The sequence below is a fragment of the Microtus pennsylvanicus genome, chromosome X, assembly GCF_037038515.1.
Source record: "Microtus pennsylvanicus isolate mMicPen1 chromosome X, mMicPen1.hap1, whole genome shotgun sequence".
NCBI classification, from domain to species: Eukaryota; Metazoa; Chordata; class Mammalia; order Rodentia; family Cricetidae; genus Microtus; species Microtus pennsylvanicus.
This window is the reverse complement of record NC_134601.1, coordinates 116,223,092-116,245,311: the sequence shown is the minus strand read 5'-3', so window position 1 is coordinate 116,245,311 and position 22,220 is coordinate 116,223,092. Positions and strand designations below refer to the sequence as shown.

The following is a 22,220-nucleotide window of genomic DNA, read 5'->3' as shown; positions in this document are numbered from 1 at the left end:
AAACAACAACCATTATTCAGAGGGCACTATGTTATTTATGGGAAGAGTCATGAAAAATTCCACTGGGTAATTTTGAAAGGACACTGCCAACGCTACTAGGTAAAAAAAAAATATATATATATATCAACAATGTTTTACATGTTCTCACACAAGAAACTAAATATTTGACTTTATCTTTTAACTAATCTATACTCTCTATACAAATATCTGAAACTCAACAGATACCACCTGCAGGAACAACAACATTCAATGTACTAAAATCATTCTCCAGTCATCAACTACAAATCAATGGCTTTAAAGTCAATGAAAGTCCACAGAAAATTGGGGTGTTATTGCACTTAACAAAAAGAATACTTTCTGACTTGCTTACTGCTTCAGATCTATAAAATAGAATGTGTTATGCAACAAGAAGATGCGGGAATTTCCACTCGGTCTCAAAGGGCTCAAAGTGTTAAGTGTTATTGCTATAGGGGATTGCTGGGCCTAAAAGAATCACTATTCCCGAACATTACATACTTAGCATATGCAGTTGTATCTGTTCTGAGGCCTGTTGGGTATGCTTGGGACAGGAAAACATCAGGAGATCCTAAGAAACCAACCTCTTCCTGGCATGGCCCACCAACCTTGAGTCTAAAACAGCTTTCCAACAGCACAGGAGTGACAGCTTACACAGTGTCAAGCGTGGTTTAGATTATGAAATGTCACTGTCCTGTGAACTGAAAGTTCTCTCTTTTATTCTGCTTAGTTAATCTTCACCTTAGCTCATCTTCACCTAAGACTAGACTGTCTGTGACCCTCATTCAACTACAGAGAACCAGGAAGGGTGTTTTGGGGATCCTTACACTCAAAATTACAGACATCAAACTCATGGGGAACTGGGGTGTTACTGCACACAACAAAAGAATACTTTCTGATCTAAATCTATAAAACAGGCAGTGTTATGCAACAAGAAGATGTGGGAATTTCCATTCAGTGTGACTCATAATAACTGAGATGTCCATAGACTTACAGATACTCTGGTACACCAGGTTCTGCTGTCTTTTCTAATAAAGATGCTCCAGAAGTTTGTCTTTCTGTTCTTCCCTTACTTAGGGATGCTGTCCCATATCCCCTGCATTTCCACCCACTGAGTCTTGTGAGCCACCCAAACAGGTTCATTTCTTCAGTGGTCTGGGGCCTTGGGTTGATACGCTGTTATCTCCTCCATGTGGAGGGGTAACTGATGCCAATCTGCCAGCTAACCAAGACAAAGACAAATGTACATCACAATGACGAAGGGGACAGATTTGTCTAGACCAAGCTTATATTTCTGATACGATCACTTTAACTATAAGCTTCTTTCCAGTTAAATTTTGGTGGATGGGAATGTGGGGAGGATCTGGAAGGAATTGGGGGAAGGGGAAACCATAATCAGAATATATTGTATGGAAAAAAATCTATTTCCAATAAAAAATGGTTTCACTATAACTAAACCCTCATATAACGATACAGAAATATATAGCTATAATTATATAACTATTTCTTTCAGCTTTTCTTTGTCTCTTTTTCCACAGGAGAAGAAAAATTGTGGATGCCATCAAAATTAATAAAGGTTCGGTTTGAAGAGGAGAAACCTCTTGGAAAGGAGAAATGACAGCTCATCCTCAATGATGATAATCATACAGGTGGTAAGAAAAACATACAGGATGGGGGCAGGGTTCTGTTCTTGTCTTTGCAGGAAAACATCTTCAAAAAATTCAAGGGACCCTGGATATTTGAATATTGGCAGTTGGAAAAATAACTACCCAATAGGGATCATCAAGAAAACTGAATAGGTTCTGTAAGTATAAAAATCAAAGATAAATGTGTATATATATATACACACACACACACACACACACACACACACACACACACACACACACACACATATATATGTATTTATATTTCTAAATTTATAGAGCTGGTTTTGGAGTTGGACTCTGGCTCAGTACCTCTCTAGTTCCAAGCTTGTTGTTAAGAGAAAAACCCAGAGTTTCTGTCTCATGTCAAGAGCCATGATATGGGACAGTAGGAAAAAAGAATTTAGAAAACATCTTTGTTTTTCTTCCTATCATACCTTTCATTGAATATATAAGTCTGTATATGTCTGTATAAATAATGTTTAAGTTTTCCACAATGAACAATGAACTTTCCTGCAATAATCTTTGAAGTTTCCAGGAAGAAGATGGGGCCCCATAACAACAACTCCACCTGGTTGATATGACGTCATGATACAGATAACGCTACTACAAGACCTGTTTTGGGTACCAGCTACACAAGACGGTTCCAACTTGGTTAGCTGAAATGGTGCACATCTTGTACAACATTCTGGCCAGACCTCCACAAAATACTGAGAGACTATTTGCAATCTTACCAGACATTCATTAATCTTGAACTCTAACCATCATTTTACTTTCACAGGATCCCCTAGAAAGAACGTCGCCTCATGACAGCTGGAAGTAATTCTAGAGGATGATGTCCCCTCTCCCAGGTTTGTCCTCAGGCTTAGGGACATCATTTAGGGGTTGATTATAATTGGTATACAGTTGAGGGTTGGGGGAGGAATTTTATAAGCTCAGGAATTTTTTTGGAAAGAGGGAAAATTGGATGATGGGATAATAGATCTGTATTTGTGAGTTATTGTTTATAAATAATTACATTTGCATAGATTCTTGTATATGGATATAAAGTTAAAATATATTGAATATTGTATGCACACATGCTTCTACCTGATTAAGATACTTATATATTGTTTATGTATTGATATATATTTACCATACTGCAGTGTACATTTCTACCTCTGATCAAGATACTTGTGCACTGTTTACATTTAGAGATCACTATCCTCATTTACTGCACAGCTGTTTATTGTCTTAGTCTTTAAGTTAGATAGTTATTAAGAATTATAGATCTATAGTCATCTGTTTGTCATATTTATAGTTAGACTAATTGGGTTTTTTAGATACATAAAGATTATATTCTGTATAAATAGATAATCTTCAACCTCTTCAAAGAACTGTAGAAAATGGCATTTAATCTAACTTAGAGTTCTGTGATAGCGAGACACAATTGCTCCTGGCAACACCAATCTATTCCAGAGAGATTGTTGAGCATCAAAGACACTCCACTTGGAGTTTGTCTTCTTCTTGGCAAAACTGGCCTCTGAGCAAGGAACTGCCCATACCTCAACTACTGACAAAATACATAGTATCTGGAAATGGATAAGCAGAACTGTCAAATCTTGCCAAGACAGAGTATGACGGTTTTGAAAAATTTCTTGCCTTTAAAAATAATCTGTCAGTTATTCTAGGCCTTAGCCAAAGTTGGTTGTTTCAACGCTGCAAACATGACTTTAGCTGATTGCCCAGGTAGCCAGTTGTCTCTGTGATTTGTTTCATGTTTTGGAAGTTGTTTGACTGCACTTCCTAATTACTCAGGTAACATTATTTCCCTTCTCGGATCTTTGATGGGGTTGAAGACTAGATTAATGTAGTTACTTTCCTCTCATGACTTGTCCAAGTTATTTATTATACAAGACTTAAGCTACTTAGAATAGGATATTTGTTCTTATTGTATATAATTTTATAGTGGGTTTAGAACTCTCTTAAACAAAATGGGGAGGTGCTGTGGGAGCTCCTTCCACTCCTTCAGCCAATAGCCTTTAAGATACCAGCCCACTTGGGCATGGTCTCTCTGGCTTAAAAAAGCAGCAGTCGCTGGGCGCTGGCTATCAGATGCTTTTCCTGGTCGTGCAGGGGGCTGTTGTCTAGGATGGTGATCTGTAAGTTTTTTCCCTTTAAATAAATAACCCTTTTATTAATCATAATTCCAAACTGGTGTGGGATTGTTTTGTGACTTACTCCTTTAGGTGTGTTGCCTACCACTCATAATATTAGCAATTAAAAAAAAAAGCCCTGTCCCTGTGACAATGTATGTATTCCCTTTTTTCTTTGTGCCATTAAAACTGGATATCATATAATAAATATTACAATAAATGATACATATGCATATGCTTTGGTATAAATTCTTGCTCACACAGAAACTTTTTTAGGGGGTATCAGATTTTAATAACACAGGAATCACAGGATCACTGCTCACCTGGCATTTCTCATTCAATAGAACCTGATGAGATCTCCTCAAGCTACCTCGAATAATTCAAGAAGAGCTTGGAGCTGCATAATATTCTATGGTAGATACACTTAATAATGCATCCAGAGGTCTACCCTTATGATAAGTTTCCATTTACAGTCCACGGCTTTCATTACCACTCACAAATATAGCAATAAATGTTCTTACAAAGATGATGTTTTCAACAGTGGAGTTGTTTTTTTTGTTTTGTTTTGCTTTTGTTTTTGGTTTTCTTGGTTTGGTTTGGTTTGGCCTTTTAAACAAGGATTAATTGTGTTCAAGAGGGTTTCATCATCACAATCTGATGGCATCCCAAAGGTTTCCACCCCAGTACCCTTACCATGGGGATAATAGCTTCAGAATATGTATCACATCATAGTCAGGGAAAAGCAACAATAACAACAATAAAAAGTGAAGGGACTTCGATTATACAATCCCCCTCAAGGAGACACCCCTCTTTGACTTAAAGATAGCCACAAGATAGTGCTTCTTAAAGATTTCATGCATGAATTTTCAGTAACTCTCCAGATAAAATCTATAATCAGGACCCACTGTTGTGGCATAATTTAACTTGAATAATCTTCTTAAAGACTCTATATGTAGAGATTGTGGGGTTAAGCCTTCATTTAATACTTAAGAGAGTAAAAGCACAAATCTTATATCAGCTTTTGCTTCTTGTTTGAAATGATGCTTGTTTTAGTATCAATTTAATTCACAGCTAGCATGCTAACACCTTAAAGAAAGACAGTCAGCCAATTTGAGCTCTGCATCTCAACATTCAGTATAAATAATATTCTTTGCAAGTAACTATAAATACTAATGGCTATCATTCCTAGAGCATAGGGCATTCACAGCTTCAGGCACTCTGTACATCATAAGCAACACCTACTCTACAGTGAGCTTTTATGGCATGGAGTAAAACCTCCAAATTGAAATTTCTATTTTGACAGATTCCATGGAATGAATACTTCTAAAATAATTATTCTTCCTTCCTGTAAATAACTTTTTAACATCTTCAATTTTTTTATCAGTCTAATGGTGGAAAGTGACACTGCCCTCTCAAGTTTATTTTATCTGTCTTTTGGGAAGGGACCATTGGATTTGTTCTTCTGATGGTTAATTTCCCGTTTCTTTTCAACACGATACATGGAAAGTTGTGGTACTAGTTCCTGGTTGAGAAGAGTGCAGGCTCTAGACTCAGTCTGTTTAAAACTATCACAAAATAGGTGTAACCTTGAACATATGACTGCAGCATCTCTCTATAAAGTGGGGATTATACCTGTACCTCTACCTGATAAGGCAGCTTTAAGGATTAAGTAAATTAATATGTATTAAGCACTTCAGAATACTTGATATGTGAACAATAGCTATACATTTAATATTAATGAACTAAACAGTCTTTATTCATGCTATTTGTTTTTCATGTACTCATAATTTGAGGTAATAGATAAAGATTCATTGCCAGGAGGAAGAATTCACAACAAGTACCATGTAACCATTATTGTTATTGCTAAAAGAAGGTTTGGGAGTCTTCCCTTTTAGCATTACTGAAAATACTGCTAATTAAAAAAGTTCTTCGAGAGAGTCTCACTTTGTATATGAGACGAGTCTAGAACTCAGAATCCTCTTGCCTCATCCCCCCAAGCTCTGTGATTACAGGCAGTTGTGCTCATACAAATCTTTGTCTGTTTACTATACCAAATTCTGTGTACCTTGCATGAAGAATGTTCAACCTTGTGCCAAGTCATTTGCCTCTCTTACCTTTCCCTTTTCCATTTCTTTTTAGTTACTATCTAGGGAAAGTAAATGAGAATGAAAAAAAGAAAAATTTAAAGAACAGGTCTACAATGCATTAATCCCAGGACTTAACTTATGGTCTAGTAATAAACTGAACTAAAATTTCAGTGACTTCTAATACCAAATGCTTCTTTCTCATGGATGTTTTGTATCCACCCTTGATCAGACAGGATTTTCCTGTTGCTTCTTCGAGGAACCAGGATACTGAGCAGCCTGTATCTAAAATACTATCCATTTCATGGCAGTGGGGCAAACAGACGACTACCCACGACAATCAATTCTCCAGAAAGGTGTAATGATCGTAAATGTGTGTGAATCTAACAAAACATAAAGGAATAGAAACACAGATGAATGGAACAGATTCGACTTCAGAAATGGAATCATGGGAATATGGCAAACTGAGTTCTGACAAAGATCTAAAGATAGTCCACAGGAGAAAAAAGCCTTTTTAAAATAACAGTGTTAGATACACAAAGGCAAAAAACGGACCTCAATCTAAATTTCACACTTGCAGTTCAGTTTGCCTTCTCAACAATACTGAATATTCTGACCATGCACACAGGCTAGCTTTACTGATACACTAATATACATTAACACCACACTATAAGCTTCCTAAAGATAAAGTTTGCTACTCTAGGGAACCCTGGCCTAGTTAGATGCTGAATGAATGTAGAATAAACATGCTGACTTTACTGACTTACAGAATGAAATATTTTTCAGCCATTTAAAGTACAGATATGATCTCTCTCTATAGACACCTGTAACATGCCCAGTGGACACAAGAGTTTACCATTTACTAGAGCTTGCTTCATTAGTATGCATGCTTGTCTGCCGAGTCTCAGAAAACCCTGAAGAAGTCCATTAGACACGCATAGCAAGAACTTTGGGAATGCTTCAAGTGGGAAATTTTGGTTTTGCTTTAAAAGTAGAATTGTAGGTAAGGAAAGGGGACCTGCTTCAAATGTAAGATACAGCTTATTGCTCAACTCAGAGTTGAGATAAGTAAACTAGTACCTTTGTGCGTCAGAAGGAGCTGAAGTTAAGGGGACAGGAAATTTCACTGGATTGAGGGGGGTACAATGTGGGAGGGTAACCTGAGAAGCCAGGGTACACGACTACCTAGATTGGTACAAATTCTCTTAAATCATATATTCAACACTATGATTTTGCTCTGGTAAAATGAAAACTAAGGACTAAAGTCTTTATCCAAGCTAAGAAACCATGTTTACACAGTCTTCTTGGCTAGTGGCAATGCCAGAGTGATTCTCCAAGGCGGAGGATGGGACAGACATTAACAACTAAAGAGAATGGAGATGCCGAGATAGTAACATCCTCTGCTCTTCAGAGGGAATGTGAAAGTGAGGGGAGGGCTGGAAAGGTCTGTAATGTGGATGCTGAGCTAACACTAGTACTACAGGACACTTACAGACTTGGACAACAGACCAAACCAAACTAGATAGAATTCAATAAGGATTTATTTATTGGGCTCCTGTGTTGAATAAAGCTTGTTGAACTAATTTTATTAGCCATCGCTTCCACATTTCAAATGACTCAGCTCCGTTTACACATATACTCCCAACCCTCACGATACCAACGAATCTTTACACAGTGTCTTCTCTCTTCCAAATTGCTCCCTCCTCCAATAGCTACCCTGTGACCCAGAAATGTCTCCTGCTCTCATACTTGCATACAAGAAAACTTATCTGTTAAGAACTTAGCTTTTAACAGCAACCGCCTAATTGTGTGAGTAGCCAATACCACAAAGCCAATGTATTAACAGAAGTAGAAAGGCGGGGTGTGTGGCCCAGTGGTAGAACACCTCTTTAGCATACATAATGGCCCGAGTTAGATCTCCTATAGCTCCCATTCCCTTCTCCAAACAAAGGAGCTTCCAGAACTAGGAGAAATAGAGTCAGACTGACAAGCTGCATTACCAATTGTGATAGCCTTGTCAACTTGCCACAATCTAGAGTTACCTGGGTAGAGAGTCTCAATGAGGGACTGTCTCCATTGGGTTCGCCTATAGTTACATATGGTCTCTTATGATTACCTTTGTGGGGATTGACTTAACTGATGTAAGAAGATCCAGCCTATTGTGGGTGGCAACATTCCCTAGGCAGGAAATCCTGAGCTATTTGAGTGGAGAAACTGAGTAAGCACAAAGGAGCATATATGCATCCATTTTTCTTGCTGTTCAGCATGGATATGATGTGACTAACCATTTCAAGTTCTTGCTACTTTGACTTTCTTGCAGTGATGGACTGTAACCTAGATTTGTGAGCTAAAATGGTTTCTCCCTCAGTTGCTTCTTGTCAGAATATTTTATCATAGAAACAAAAATGAAGCAAGAATATTAGCTGTAGGATCACTGTGAGAAGGTAGAAACTTTAGGAGGTAGGACTTAAGAAGTTAGGTCACTGGAGCATGACCTTGAAGGAGATATTAGGAAATGGGTAACTGTTGTGAGATATTTGTATACCGCATTGCTGTGATTGGTGGAATAAAGAGCAGAATGGCCAACAGCTAGGCAGGAGAGGATAGGTGGGATTTCCAGGGAGAAGAGAAGGAATCTAGGTGCATGGATTACACCAGGAAGACACTGAAGAGGTCAAACATACGGTACAGAACAGAGGTAACCAAGCCATGTGGAAGGATGCAGATTAATAAAAGTGGGTTAATTTAGGTTATAAGAGCTAGTGGGACAAACCTCAGCTAATGGCCAAGCATTCATAATTAGTAAAACACTTCCATGACACTATTTGCAGGCTGGTGGTCCCAACGAGAAAGTACTACTACAGGCACCTCCCCCTTCCCGCTTTCCTTGATTCCTAGCTGTCAAGAGTAAACAACCACTGCTTCCGCATGATGCTCCCACATGATGCTCCCACATGATGTGCCCACATGATGTACCGTGCTGTCTGTCACAGACCCACAGCAATGGAGCTGTGACTATGAGCTGAAATTTCTCAAACTACGAGTCAAAATAATGCTTTTTTAAAAGATGAATTATCTCACATAGTTTGTCATAGTGACAGAGATAGCTAATATAGGCCAGATAAGAGAATAACGTCCACTTAAAGTAAAGCAAAGAAATGTAATGTGAAATTTCATTCCTTAAGCTCCTGAATCCAGCTATTCCTGAATCTAGAACAACTTCCTGGGATTTTTAATTATACGAGCAATACATTCTCATCTGTGTTTTAAGGCTATCTTGATGTGGGAGTGTCATATATCAATCTGTTGATTTTATTGGCTAAGTAATAAACAAACTGCTTGGGCTCATAGCTTAGAACATAGGTGGGTGGAGTAAACAGAACAGAATGCTGGGAGGAAGAGGAAGTGAGGTAAGACGCCTCAGACAGAGACGCCATGCTCTGCTCTCCAGGGCAGACGCGATTCAGCTCCGACCCAGGATGGACATAGGCCAGAATCTTCCCGGTTAAGCGCACCTTGGGGTGCAACACAGATGATTAGAAATGGGCTAAATTAATATGTGAGAATTAGCCTAGAAGAGGCTAGATAGAAATGGGCCAAGCAGTGTTTAAAAGAATACAGTTTGTGTGTTGTTATTTCGGGGCATAAGCTAGTGAGGCGGCTGGGGAGCTGGGGACACAGCCCCGTCGCTCTTATTACTACACTATCTGAGGTGAATTTCTGTCATTTACAACAAGGAATTCTGAGAAGCACAACAATAAATATCTACATACTGAACTAGACACTGTAAGACATTTATTTGGTGATGTATTTAGACAAGATGAAAACAGTAAGAGGAGGTCAATACAATTGCCTCAATGTCAATGCAAGACCGAGCCAACAGTAAGGCAGAATACATATATGCCTGATAGTAACACCAACATACTAACATTTAACAGTCTGCAATCCAAGTTCCACTGCGTGGGGTCACACAGAGGAGTGTCAACATCTACACACCTGAAATGGTACAGAGAACACACACTCTCTTTCTTCTACCTACCTACGTTATAGAACCACAAAAGCTCTTTAGTAGTTGATGTCCCTGCTTCTACTAGTAGTTCCTTATGCTCCGACCTCCACAAAGGGTAGTCACAGAAAGACGCAGAAACTTGACTTCGCTACTCTGCTCAAAATCCTCCAGTGTCTACAGAGTTGAAATCACTTATTTTGCTACTCCAAGCCCATGTGTTACCTCTTTTAATCACCTGACACTCACTCTTTTTTTGAAAACATGACTTTATTTTTTTTAAAGATTTATTTATTATGTATACAATGTTCTATATGTATGTATGTATGTATGTATGTATGCTTGCTGGCCAGAAGAGGGCACCAGATCTCACTACAGATGGCTGTGAGCCCCATGTGGTTGCTGGGAATTGAACTCAGGACCTCTGAAAGAGCAGTCAGTGCTCTTAACCTCTGAGCCATCTCTCCAGCCCCCAACATGACTTTATTTTTAACATTGTTTCCAGTGTTATCTTGAACAACAAATCTCAACCAAAGTATTTTTATTTTATTTCATGGTTAGTAATACTTTGGAATGCTAACCATTGCTTTCCAGCCCAGGTCATCTTCTAATGTGATGTTATTTCTGACTTCAGCCCCCCAAAAATCCACTGGGTATTCCTTGCAGTTTTGGGCCTGTACACATGTTCATGCTCTCTTTTCTGTGAAGCCTTCCTTGACTGCAAAAATCACCAATTTCCTTTTTTCACAGACACTGGAGACTTCAATACAATCTACCTTTGGTATTTTTCCCTTTAGATTATAAATCTCTCTCTCTCTCTCTCTCTCTCTCTCTCTCTCTCTCTCTCTCTCTCTCACACACACACACACACACACACACACACACACACACACACCTGATGGAGGAAGGTCACTGGTTAATTAATAAAGAAACTGCTTGGCCCTGATAGGTTAGAACATAGGTGGGTGGAGTAAACATAACAGAATGCTGGGAGGAAGAGGAAGTGAGCTCAGAGGCCATGCTCCCCTCTCCCGGGCAGATGCGATTCAGCTCCGACCCAGGATGGACGTAGGCTAGAATCTTCCAGGTAAGCGCACCTCGGAGCTACACACATTAATAGAAATGGGCCAGGCAGTGTTTAAATGAAAACAGTTTGTGTGTTGTTATTTCGGGCCATAAGCTAGCCAAACGGCAGGAATGCAACCGGCAGCTCCTTCAACACACACCAACCAATAAACATTATTTTTATGAGTCTTTTGCCTGTGTGTATGTCTGTGCACCAAATGTGTGTACCTTGTACCTGAAGAGGCCAAAAGAGGGTGTCAGCTACCCTGAAGTTACAGAAGGTGCTGGGAATTGAACTTGGGTCCTCCAGAAGAACAACCAGTGATCGGATTTGCTGAACCATTTCTCCTGCCCCAAGAGCTCACATTTTCAGTAAACTCCACCTGAAATTCACCAATCAGATTTTACAAAAGCTATCTTTTAAACTGACGTTCAAGGAAAAAGAGAATGTGAGCTGTTACATGTACCTGCCTCTTGCTTTACCTAATAGACCAAAGGTATGCAATCTTCATTTTTTTGTGCTTATTAGCTCCTCCCCATCTAGTTTTACAAACATATGAATCAGGAGCTACAATCAGCTGCTTCAGGCAATTGCTTCACCCCAGATCACTCATCTTAGATATTTCCAACCTTTCAGGAACTGTGCGCATCACTTAACGTCCGTCAAACGACTTTAACTACTCTCATAGGAGATTTTAATTTTTTGCTACTCTCTCATCAATCCCTGTAGTAAGAAGAGGGGGGATTACTAAGATATCAATATTCAGTTTGGTATTGTGTTAGCTCATGGAAAAGTTCAAACTCAAGGGAGTTATCAGCCCCTCACTGGCCGATACCCGAAGCCTCAGGTATCCATAGACTACTGGATATAAGGCCAGGAAACTTTCATCAGAACAGGAATAATGTAGAAGCCATTATTTGATCCTTGCCATTGCAATCCAGACTTTTACACCTAGAGGCACTGCATACCACTCTATTATCTTTCTTTTCTTCCTAGACAGGGTGTTAATAAGATCCTCAGGCTGGCCTAGAACTCATGATTATCCTCCTCTACCTCCATAGCACCTTTGGGCTCTTGATTTGAGGTCTCCAAAGGATCTTTCAGGAGTTCACAATGGATTCTGATGGGAAATAGAGAGACTCAAAGAGTCATGAGACTCCTGAAAATTTTGTGATTTTTTCTCAAGAGAGGACAAGATATTTGGCCTTCATAAAATACTCAAATATGTCTACATCCGCTTCTTGTCTTTTATGAACATTAATTGCAATCCCTTTATCTTTTGTGAGACATATGTCACAGTACTATTAACTAACAGTCTCATCTAAGTTAGGCATCGTGGTGTGAACCTACAGAACTCCAGTTGCTCGAGAGGGTAAGACAGAAGGATCACTTGAGCCTAGGAGTTTCAGACCAGCCTAGGCAACACAGTGATAACCTGAGTCTTAGAATTCTTTAAATTATTTAAAATATAAGCACAAATGACAAGTACAACATGGGAGAACTAAACTTGGTGAAATATTTAAAAAAAAACAGCCAACTCAAGTTTCACATTTTAATACACTAAAGGAGCACGATTTTCCTTTGTTACCCACAGCAATCTAGGACAGCTAAAGCATTCCTCTCCACACTCCAGCTCTGTGCACAGAGAAGACAGAGTACTTATGATGGCTGTCAGCTCCCAAGAAGGACGACCTCAATTGTATCTGCTGTGGTTCTTTCATTGTGAGCTGAGAGATCCGACGAGATGTTATTTTGGATCCCTATGACGTTCAAACAATTTTAGCTCTCTTCCCTACACAAGCTATTGCAGCTGTCTATTTGAGAGTGGAGGAGTCAAGGATGTTTCTGGTTTGAAATGACTTGAATGTTTTCATCTGACACTAAATTAAGGCTGTTCTGAAAAAGGCACAGCAAAAGCCCTCCTCTTTGTTGCTACCTCAAAAGCTAGAGTAGGAAAAGGCAGAACATACGGCTCTAGATTGCACCAGGAAGGAAAAAGCTTTCCATGGAGTACCTCCTTTCTTGAAACAATATAACAAGACAGCTGCCTCTCATATGGTACTTGCATGACCATGGGCTAACATAGTTTCTCCCTTTTATTGAACCTAGTATATTTTTAGAAGATTTCATTGTTAATTATGTATATATGCATATTATGTTTATGTGAGTGCAGGTGCCTGTGCAGTCATCAGACTCCTGGGTGCTATGATTGCATGTGTGTGCCACTGTTCCTAGCCTAGTATATGACTTTTTTTTAATTTATTTATTATGTATACAATATTCTGTCTGTGTCTATGCTCGAAGGCCAGAAAAGGGCACCAGATCTCATTACAGATGGTTGTGAGCCACCATGTGGTTTCTGGGAATTGAACTCAGGACCTTTGGAAGAGCAGGCAATGCTCTTAACCTCTGAGCCATCTCTCCAGCCCAGTATATGACTTTTTAAAAGTGTGTGTGTGAGTGTGTGAGGGGGGGAGGGAGGGAGGGAGGGAGAGAGAGGGAGAGAGAGGGAGAGAGAGGGAGAGAGAGAGAGAGAGAGAGAGAGAGAGAGAGAGAGAGAGAGTGAGTTGTGTGTTAGTATGCCTATATAATGCTGTGGAGGCTTGAGGCAGATGCCCAGAGTCATCTTTGATCACTTTACACTTTATTCTTTGGGGTAGGGTCTCTCATTTGAACTCAGATATCACTATTTCGGCTAATCTGGCCAGCCATCCTGCTAGGGATCCCATCTCCATCTTTTGAACATCAGAATTACAAACAGGCTGGGTGGTGGCATGCACCATTAATCCCAGCTGCCTTTAATCTGGCACTGGGGAAGGAGACACAGAGGCAGGTGGGTCTCTGAGTTCAAGGCCAACCTGGTCTACAGAGTAACTTCCAGGGCAGTCAGGGCTACACAAAGAAACTCTGTCTTGAAAAAAACAAACTAACAAAAAATTACAAATGGCTGCCATGCCCACTCAAAATTTACATCTGTTATGGGGGTTTGAAGTCTGGTTCTCACACTTGTGCAACAAGCACCTTAACCACTGCTCATGGTATGACCCTTGATAGAGATGCAAAGTATACAAGTCAGTGGAGCCTGTTGTTAAGTACTGACTAGGACGCCACTGGGAGTGAACAGGGGACAGTAGCATAAGGGGTAGCCAGTGTCCTAGTAGGCCACAGGAAGAACCCAGCTTAAGTAGAATGATGGTCGGGGAAGGATGTAAACAGATAGCAATGGAGTTTCATGTCAATGGAAGATCTCTCACTGCTCTGAGCAAGAGGCCAAGATGGGGAGCAGAAAACTAAACAGGAGGAAGATTGGAGATGTTTCAGTCATTTCATTCACTAGAAAATGCTTTCCACTGAAGGTAGAATAAGAAAATAGAAGGAATCAAAGGTTGTTTCCAGACAATTCTTAGATTATGCCTATTAATTTAGCCTTAAAAGAACTAATAATATTCTCTTGTGGTTTTCTCTGAATAAAAGCCAAAAGTTCTTTGCATGCAGGCTGGCCTTGAACTCATTAAGTAGCTGAGAGTGACCTTGGGCATTTGATCCTCCTACTTCTACCTCCCAAGTGCTGCGATTTACAGGTATGTACCAACATACCACCATACCCAATTTATACAGTGTTGGGGATTGAACCCAGGGCTTTTTGTATGCTAGGTAAGAAGTCTACCAACCGAGCCACATCTCTGATCTCCTACTGCTCTCTATCTTTATCACTTATCTTCTTGGGTATATCTTTTCTCAATCTTGCTTTTTTGTTTTGTTTTGTTTTTGACTTTTTTGGTTTTTCGAGACAGGGTTTCTCTGTAGCTTTGGAGCCTGTCCTGGAACTAGCTCTTGTAGACCAGGCTGGCCTTGAACTCACAGATCCTCCTGCCTCTGCCTACCAAATGCTGGGATTAAAAGCATGCACCATTACCACCAGCTCAATCTTGAGTTTATTAAGTTTTGCTTGCCTTCCTATCATACATATTTAAGGATTCAAACTTTTCTAATATTTATTTATGGCTCAAGCTTCATTTTAATTGGATCCCATACATTTTTATTCAGAGCGTTTTTACTGTGATTCACTGCTATTTCATCACTTCCATTATAATTTCTTTTTCAGTCAAGTATGGTGCGGTGCATGCCAGTAATCCCAGACTTGAAAAGTAGAGAAAGGAGGATCAGAAGCTCAAGTCTGTTGCGGGAGGTCCTTCTGCTCCTCCAGCCGATAGCCGCTGAGATACCAGCCCATTGGGGCATGGTCTCTCTCCCTTTAAAAAGGCGTCCACTTCCTTTCTCGCTCTCTTACTTCCTGCTCCACTTCTGGCGACTAGACTCCTTCCTGATTGCGCAGAGGGCTGTTGTCTGGGACGGTGGTCTGTAAGGTTTTTCCCCTTTAAATAAATACCACCTTATTAATCATAATTCCAAACTGCTGTGGGATTGTTTGTGACTTACGCCTTCACAAGTCATTTTCAATCCAGCTAAGTTTCCAACTTGTGAAAAGGAACTAAAGGAAAGCTACGTGTGGTGGGGCATACTTTTAATCCTAGCCCTGGGAAGGCAGAGGCTGGGGGATCTCTGAATTTGAGGCCAGCCTGGTCTACAGAGCGAGTTTCAGGACAGCCAAGCTTAGGCAGTGACGGACAGAAAGCTGGTGAAGATATAATTGAATGAGTGGACCATGTTCCAGCCCCAACAAGCAGCAGAACTTGAAAACTTCAGCCATGGCTTTAGAGTTAAGGATAGAAGAAGTCATGAAATAAAGCCACCGAGGCCAGGCATGTGTCAGGGGTGTCCCTGAATGGAGGCCTAGGAGAGAGGCCATTGTGTACAGTTGTAGCCTGGATGGCCTTGAAGAACCTAAGATGTTAGAGATGCCAGAGTAGTGGGATATCTGCCTCAAAGAGCTACTAACAGAGTGGAACCAGTCCAAGAGAAAGAACTATGTTGCCATCAACCAAGCTGAACATAGTTGGAAATCTGACGAGTATTTTGACTTTAGAAATGGAGCTTCAGTGTTTGGAGTTTAAACTTTGGAGTTTTGGGTTTTTGATCTTTCTTTTGTCCAGTGTTTCTTCACTATGCTCCCTTCAGTGCATTTTGGAATGGTAATGTATATCCTCTGCCATTATATGTTGGAAGTATGTGATCTGCTTTTGTGATTTTAATTTTTTATGAGGGGATTACAGTTAAGAGATTGTTATGCATCTTAGAAGAGACTTTGAAACAAGTTTGAGATTTTTATAGTCTATGGGAACTTTTAAAGTAGAACTTAATACATTTTTTTGTACTATGAAATGGCTATAAACCTTTGGGGGCCATGGAGTAGAATGTGAGAGATTGGAAGAAAATGGTCCCCAAAGCGAATGGCACTATTAGGAGGTGTGGCCTTGTTGGAAGAAATATGTCACTGTGGGAACAGGCTTTGAGGTCTCTTTTGCTCAAGCTTCCCTCCATGTAACAGTCTACTTCCTGTTGCCTGCAAAATGTAGGACTCTCAGCTCCAGCAAACAGCTCTACCTGCATGCTGCCATGCTTCCCACCATGGTGATAATGAACTGAACCTCTGAAACTGTAAGCCAGCTAATGTAATTAAATGTTTTCTTTATAAGAGTTGTCACGGTTGTGGTATATCTTCAAAGCAATAAAAACCCTAAGACAGGCCTGAAGCTCTCTGACCAGGCTAGGCTAGCTGGCTAGTTTATACCTTCCCAGTGCTGGGATTATAAGTATGTATCACTACATCTGGCTTTTAAATGGGTGCTAGTGACTGAACTGGGGCCCTCATGATTGTACAGCAAGCACTTTACCAACTGAGCTATGCTTTTGCCTCTCCATTTATATTACGTTAATGGTGATTCTTAATCTCTTGACTTAAAAGACATTACAATTCTTTTACTCTCACTTCTAAGGTAATAAAGGACTTAGAACACTTTAACCCCAGTCTTTTCTCAGTCTTCTGTCATACTGCTTTCTAGACTTAATTATATTATTTTTAATTCTTCTACAATTAGTCTTTACTACTGTTATTTATTCCATATACCATGATCCACTTGTGTTATTTTTTTCATTTATATAAATTTAATAAATAGAATTATTAAATTCTATTTTCATTAATCTCAATGTAGTTCCTGCCCTAGTCTCTTTTCTGAGTCATGATACCCAATAACTTCTAACTATAGTGAACATTGATTTGATTATTATTTTCTGGTTCATAATCTCTTATCACTACTTCATACTTCACACATATTAATGAGCCTTCAAACACAATCATTACTGAAAAAAATGTTAAAAAATAAACATTTTATATGGGCTAAAATAAATCTGGAAATTTCTTTCTAAAAGTCAATAGATTTCTGAAGAGACTCCTCAGAATGTACATTCATAAAACGAAACTTGCTAAATGACCCTTTTATAGACACAGGTCTTTCCTTTTTGCCTTAAAGATTCAAATAATATATAGTAGCCAAGTAGTCTATATCTTTCAAATGACAGATGGAAGTTCTTCTCTTTGACAGATATAGTGGACATGCTAGACGAAGTGCATAAACTATTGATTTGAAAGGAAGAATAATGATCAGCTTGACATAGTTATGAAATATTTCTAACCAGTGAAACCAATATTAACTGATCTCACTTCAAAAACTAAATAAAAACAGAGTTTAGAGCTCATAGGAACTGACTTGAAAAATGTGTCAGAGATATGCACATACCTATAGAAGATGGCACAGTATAGCAGAAACTACAGAAACCTAGCTCATTTTTTTTATTATGGTAAAAATTACAGAACACAGGCGACCTACCTATTATCACTCAGAAAAGATGACAAGGCCCTAAAACAGTTAGGCCTCTACCCTGAATAGCGGTTGTGGAAGGATGGGTGCAGGGGAGTGCTGGACGACGAGGCATGCAATTGTCTACTTGCAGATTCACAGACTGTCCCAGCTCAACTGTCTGGAGTATTCTGGTTATCCAAAGGAAAAGAGAGAAATCATGAGGGCCTTTCACTGACTACCCCCAAAATAAATATAAAATAAAAGATTAGACAACTGGTTTTTAATCATTAAAATGTTGTGGAGGAAAGTCCAACCCTGCAGCTCCAGTGAGAAGACAGTTGTTTTGCTTCTGAGCAAAGGCAAGCCTGGCCCAGTAGCTGTGGCATTAGGGTAGCAGAGAACCCACAGGGAGTAGTTTTTTTTTAATTAAAAGGATTAAAGGATACTGTTAATATGCCTGAGACATTGCTGAGGAATAGGAAGGAGACACCAAAGTTCCGTACTTAGGATCTGACTGCACCAATAGAACACATAAATATGTCCAAAGACCAGAAAACAATTAATTAGTAGCTATATCAAGGCTTCTAGGAAAGGGAACATCCTGGGCCAGAATGGTCATGCAAGGACTGAGTAACAACATGTGGCTTATATCAAAAGCACCCACTACTTACTGATCTCACACAATGTCCCAGGAAGTACACTAGACATTCATTTTTCTTTCTAATAATCCCATCCCCATTCTACAGATGAAGGTGTTAGCTCAGGGAAGATAAACAAAGAGCTGGACATGGGAGAGTACAACTTTAATCCCAGCACTCAGGAAGAAAAAGGCAGTAGATAGTAGATCTCTGTCAGTCTGAGGCCAGCCTAGTCTACAAGGTGAGTTCTTGGCCAGGCAGGACTACACAGTGAGACACTGTCCAAAAAAAAAGGAGAAAGTATGATCAAAGGTTACACATGTTGCTCAAGGCAGAATTGGGTATTCAAACCCTGGTCTGACATGAAGACCAAGGGTTTCTTTCTTTTTTGTTTTTTGTTTTTTTAAGATAGGGTTTCCCTGTGTAGCCTTGGCTATCCTGGAACTCTCTCTGTAGCCCAGGCTGGCCTCAAACTCTCAGAGATCCACCAGCCTCTGCCTCCCAAACGCTGGGATTAAAGGTGTGTGCCACTACTACCCAGCTAAAAAAGCTAAGTTTTGTCTGTTTTCCTTATAGCTCTTTCTATCATAGCAATGGAGGGAAAGGCTTTCAACTGGGATTTTAAAACATTTTATAGCTGTAATTCTGAGAATGTTAATTAATTAATTAATGTTAATGTTATTCTGAGAGTAAAAGCAAAAAGAAACCTCCTTTTGGCTGTTGTTGTTTTTATGTGCATTAGTTTTTTTGCCACGGGTGTCAGAATCCCTGGAACTGGAATTACAGACAGTTGTGACAATTCCAATCCTTGGAATTGAACCCTAGTCCTCTGGAGGAGCAGTCAGTGCTCTTAACCACTGAGCTATCTCTCCAGTCCCAGCTTGCTAGGTGGTTTTTAGAAAAAGCAACCTCCATTCATCTGCTTGCTCCTTCTTCAACACCCAACTAGAATGCCATTTCTTGCAGAACTCCTTCCTAGCCAAATATGGCTTGGCTGGTGGTGGGCATGGCCGTGTCTTTTTCCAAAGGTCTCCAAAGAAACACTACAGTCCTTTATGTGTAATTCCCAAAGCCAATAAGCTTTGGAAACTCAAGTGCTTCTCCTAAGTTTGCCAAAGTTCTTTGGGTGGCAAAAGATAAGCTGGTCTAAAGTGAAAGTCTTTTGTAGCCTTTACTTATTGTACTTAGTATGAATATTCATATTCTGGTGCCGAAATAACAATGGACGGAACTAAAGGATACCGTCTGAAGTACTGTGGCTATTATATGTATGTATGCATATGACTTGTTAACATTCAGACATTTCTGGCTTGCAAAGCCACATTTGGCTTCAAAGTGTTTCAAACAAGGGACACTGATCTTATGCCTTATTCATAAATTTCACTGTGCTATAAACACTGTTTTTCTTTTGTAGTGGCGGCAATGCAATCGAAGGCATTGAGAATGCCGGGTAAGCTGCTATAGCACTGAGCCACAGGAGCAGCAGCAGCAGCAGCACTGATCATTCATTTTATGTAGGCGGGGCACTTTGTAGACAGTCTTGAAGATTGGATATATATAAACCCAACACAATACATATTTCCTGAGCTAAGAGCTAAAGTTCCGCTAAGAAGGAAAAAAAATGGTTAATGGTTTGGAAATGACCATGGGTCTCCAACTGGTAGGTCAAGCCTCAAACCACCAACTGCTACTTCCTTCTTTGACTCTGAAAGCCCTAAAAATAGCCGCTGTTGATTGAAGGCAAGCAATATAGCTGATGTCTTCACTGGAAACAAAAATAGATCAGTGGGCTTCCATTCGGGACTCATACATAACTTTTGCCAAGGACAAAGCATAGCAGGCATATTCATACCTGAGATCATATGCTCAGCTTTACAGCTGCACGGCCTTGATGCTGATGCCATGTGCTCCCAAGTTTTCTGAGTTGTAAAGTAGCAACCAGAGAGGCTCATAGGGCCCTCTCATAGGTAGCTGTCTAACAAGGTAACTCATGGGAGAGACAGTGGCAGCTGCTCACATTCAAACAGATGCAAGCCTTAGGGTTTTTTTTTTCATTCCTGTCTACTGTCCCTAGAGTAGAGTTTACTGTTCTTACTCAGTGTTCAACCTAACATACCTTTTCCATCCAAAAGAAGTAGTCAGGAAGGAAATCGAGGGGGCCCGTTCTGATTTAAAATAAAAGAAGAAAAAAGAAAAAAAAAGGGGTCCAAGAACTCTGTCAAATAGCCTCAGCAGCTGTTCAAAGACCAGAAGACCTGATTTGAGAGTAGAGAACAGGAATAGCAATGGGAAGGAGGCTAATAACTGGCTAACAAGGTCTGGATTAAAGTAGAAAACCTCTTAACTACCTGCAAGCTCTCAGGTCACAGTAGTGCGAAGAGGCCTGGGGGAGTATTGACTCACATCAGAGGGCAGTTTAGGGCGTTCTCTTGGGCTGATGTCTGTTTACCTGGTAACATAAGATGGTTTGCTGCACCAGCCTCGCGTACCCGTCCAGGCGGACCCCAGAATTGCTCCTGCTCCGCATCTCGCCCACGCTCACTGGCCGCGGCGCCGAATCTACCCAGTGGTGTCTGCTAAAGCTGCAGCCTCCAAGCCGGCCTGATGCCCAAACACGACTTCGGTGAGTTCTCCGAATAGGGCCTGGAGGGAGGAGGTCAGGATTTTTCAAAATGATAGGACCAAAGTATGCCTTGCAAGGCAAGCTAACAAGAGTTTCGCACCGCTGGGCGGTGCGGGGGAGGAGACCAGGGGTGGCGCTATGGAGGGTGGGGGGGCACCTCTACCAAGCTCGCAGCTTCCCCGACGGTTTCTAGTTCCGGCCCAGCCGCGCAGGACAAACCCGTGACTGAGAACTCTGCGGGAGAAAGGCCTTTGCCATACATACCCTTTTGTTTTGGGGGCTTTACGAGGTGGCTCCGGGTTGCCGGGAAGCCCACCCGAGCCATACTGGGCTCCGCCCCCCGCGTGGAGTGGAACTCTCCAAGTATCCGCCGAAGGGGGGGGGGTTAAAGAGGAAGGAACGTGGGAGCCGCGGAGAGCCGGGCTCTGAATAGGAGTTCGTTTTGTCATGGAGCTTTCTCCTACCTCAACCGGCCTTCAACCCCATCTGAGAGTAAAGGAACAGCGCCCCTCAGTCGTGGCCACCTGGGTGTCACGGCTACCCCTCAGAGCGACTTGCGCCACGAAGTGGAACCCGTGCTGTCCCGCCCGAAGGGCGCGCGTTAGGAGGTGGCACCCTCTGCTCGCAGCCCCGCCCCCGGCCCGCCTCCTCCCGAGCGAGGAATCCTGCTCGTCGCCGCGTGATGGGGGAGGAAAATGGGGTAGCCGGAGGGAGAGCGGGAGACGCGGAGAACCTGAACCCAGGCAGAGAACAGCAGTGGCAACGTCTGAGCGGGCCGCCAAACCCATCCGAGACCTTGGCATCTTTCCGATGGCCCACCCTTGTAGACCCGCCCTGGCCCAAGCCTCACCTGAGAACTGAATCCAGAAGTGGAGCACAGAAAGAAAGAAAAAAGGGAGGAGGCCTGAACAGTGTCCCCCATATACACTCCTGGCTCCCTTGGCCTCTGGGAAGAGTCGCTCAGCTCTTTTACAGCAGCACAATTTGAAACTTAGCTGTCGTTAGTTGTCAAGGTCACTAATTAACTGCAGGCTACTTTCTTTACCTAGTGTCCCTTGCTCACCAAAATCTGGCCCACATTTGAATTTGACTGGACAACTATTCTAATGTAATTGTTTCTACAAGTGCTTTGCTGTTCTCCGTGTAGACTCTTTTCCAGTGCCTAAAACCTAACTTTGCCTTAAGGACTACGTCAGACCATTGTTCCCATTAGCTTTTCCCATTTTCTGGATTCCTACAGCAATTT

At 41.0% G+C, this 22,220-nt stretch overlaps 1 protein-coding gene across 10 annotated transcripts in view; it reads right to left on the bottom strand.

The window, feature by feature from the left end:
* Phka2 (phosphorylase kinase regulatory subunit alpha 2) overlaps positions 1-21,577 on the bottom strand; it is an 83,778-nt gene extending 62,201 nt beyond the window's left edge. For 6 of the 10 annotated variants that reach the window (XR_012909097.1, XR_012909096.1, XR_012909098.1 and 3 more), the window contains exons 1-2: positions 21,239-21,300; positions 20,801-20,994 (exon numbers count right to left, since the gene is read on the bottom strand). Coding sequence is in view for 7 of the 10 variants with exons in the window: in XM_075958926.1 (XP_075815041.1) it covers positions 20,801-20,994; positions 21,239-21,299 (255 nt within the window). In the remaining 3 variants the exon portion in view is untranslated. Of the gene's footprint in view, positions 1-20,800; positions 20,995-21,238; positions 21,320-21,438 lie in introns of those variants that run through there. The other 4 variants (XM_075958931.1, XM_075958930.1, XM_075958932.1 and 1 more) reach the window with 4 other exon arrangements.
* Positions 21,578-22,220: the final 643 nt, after the last annotated feature.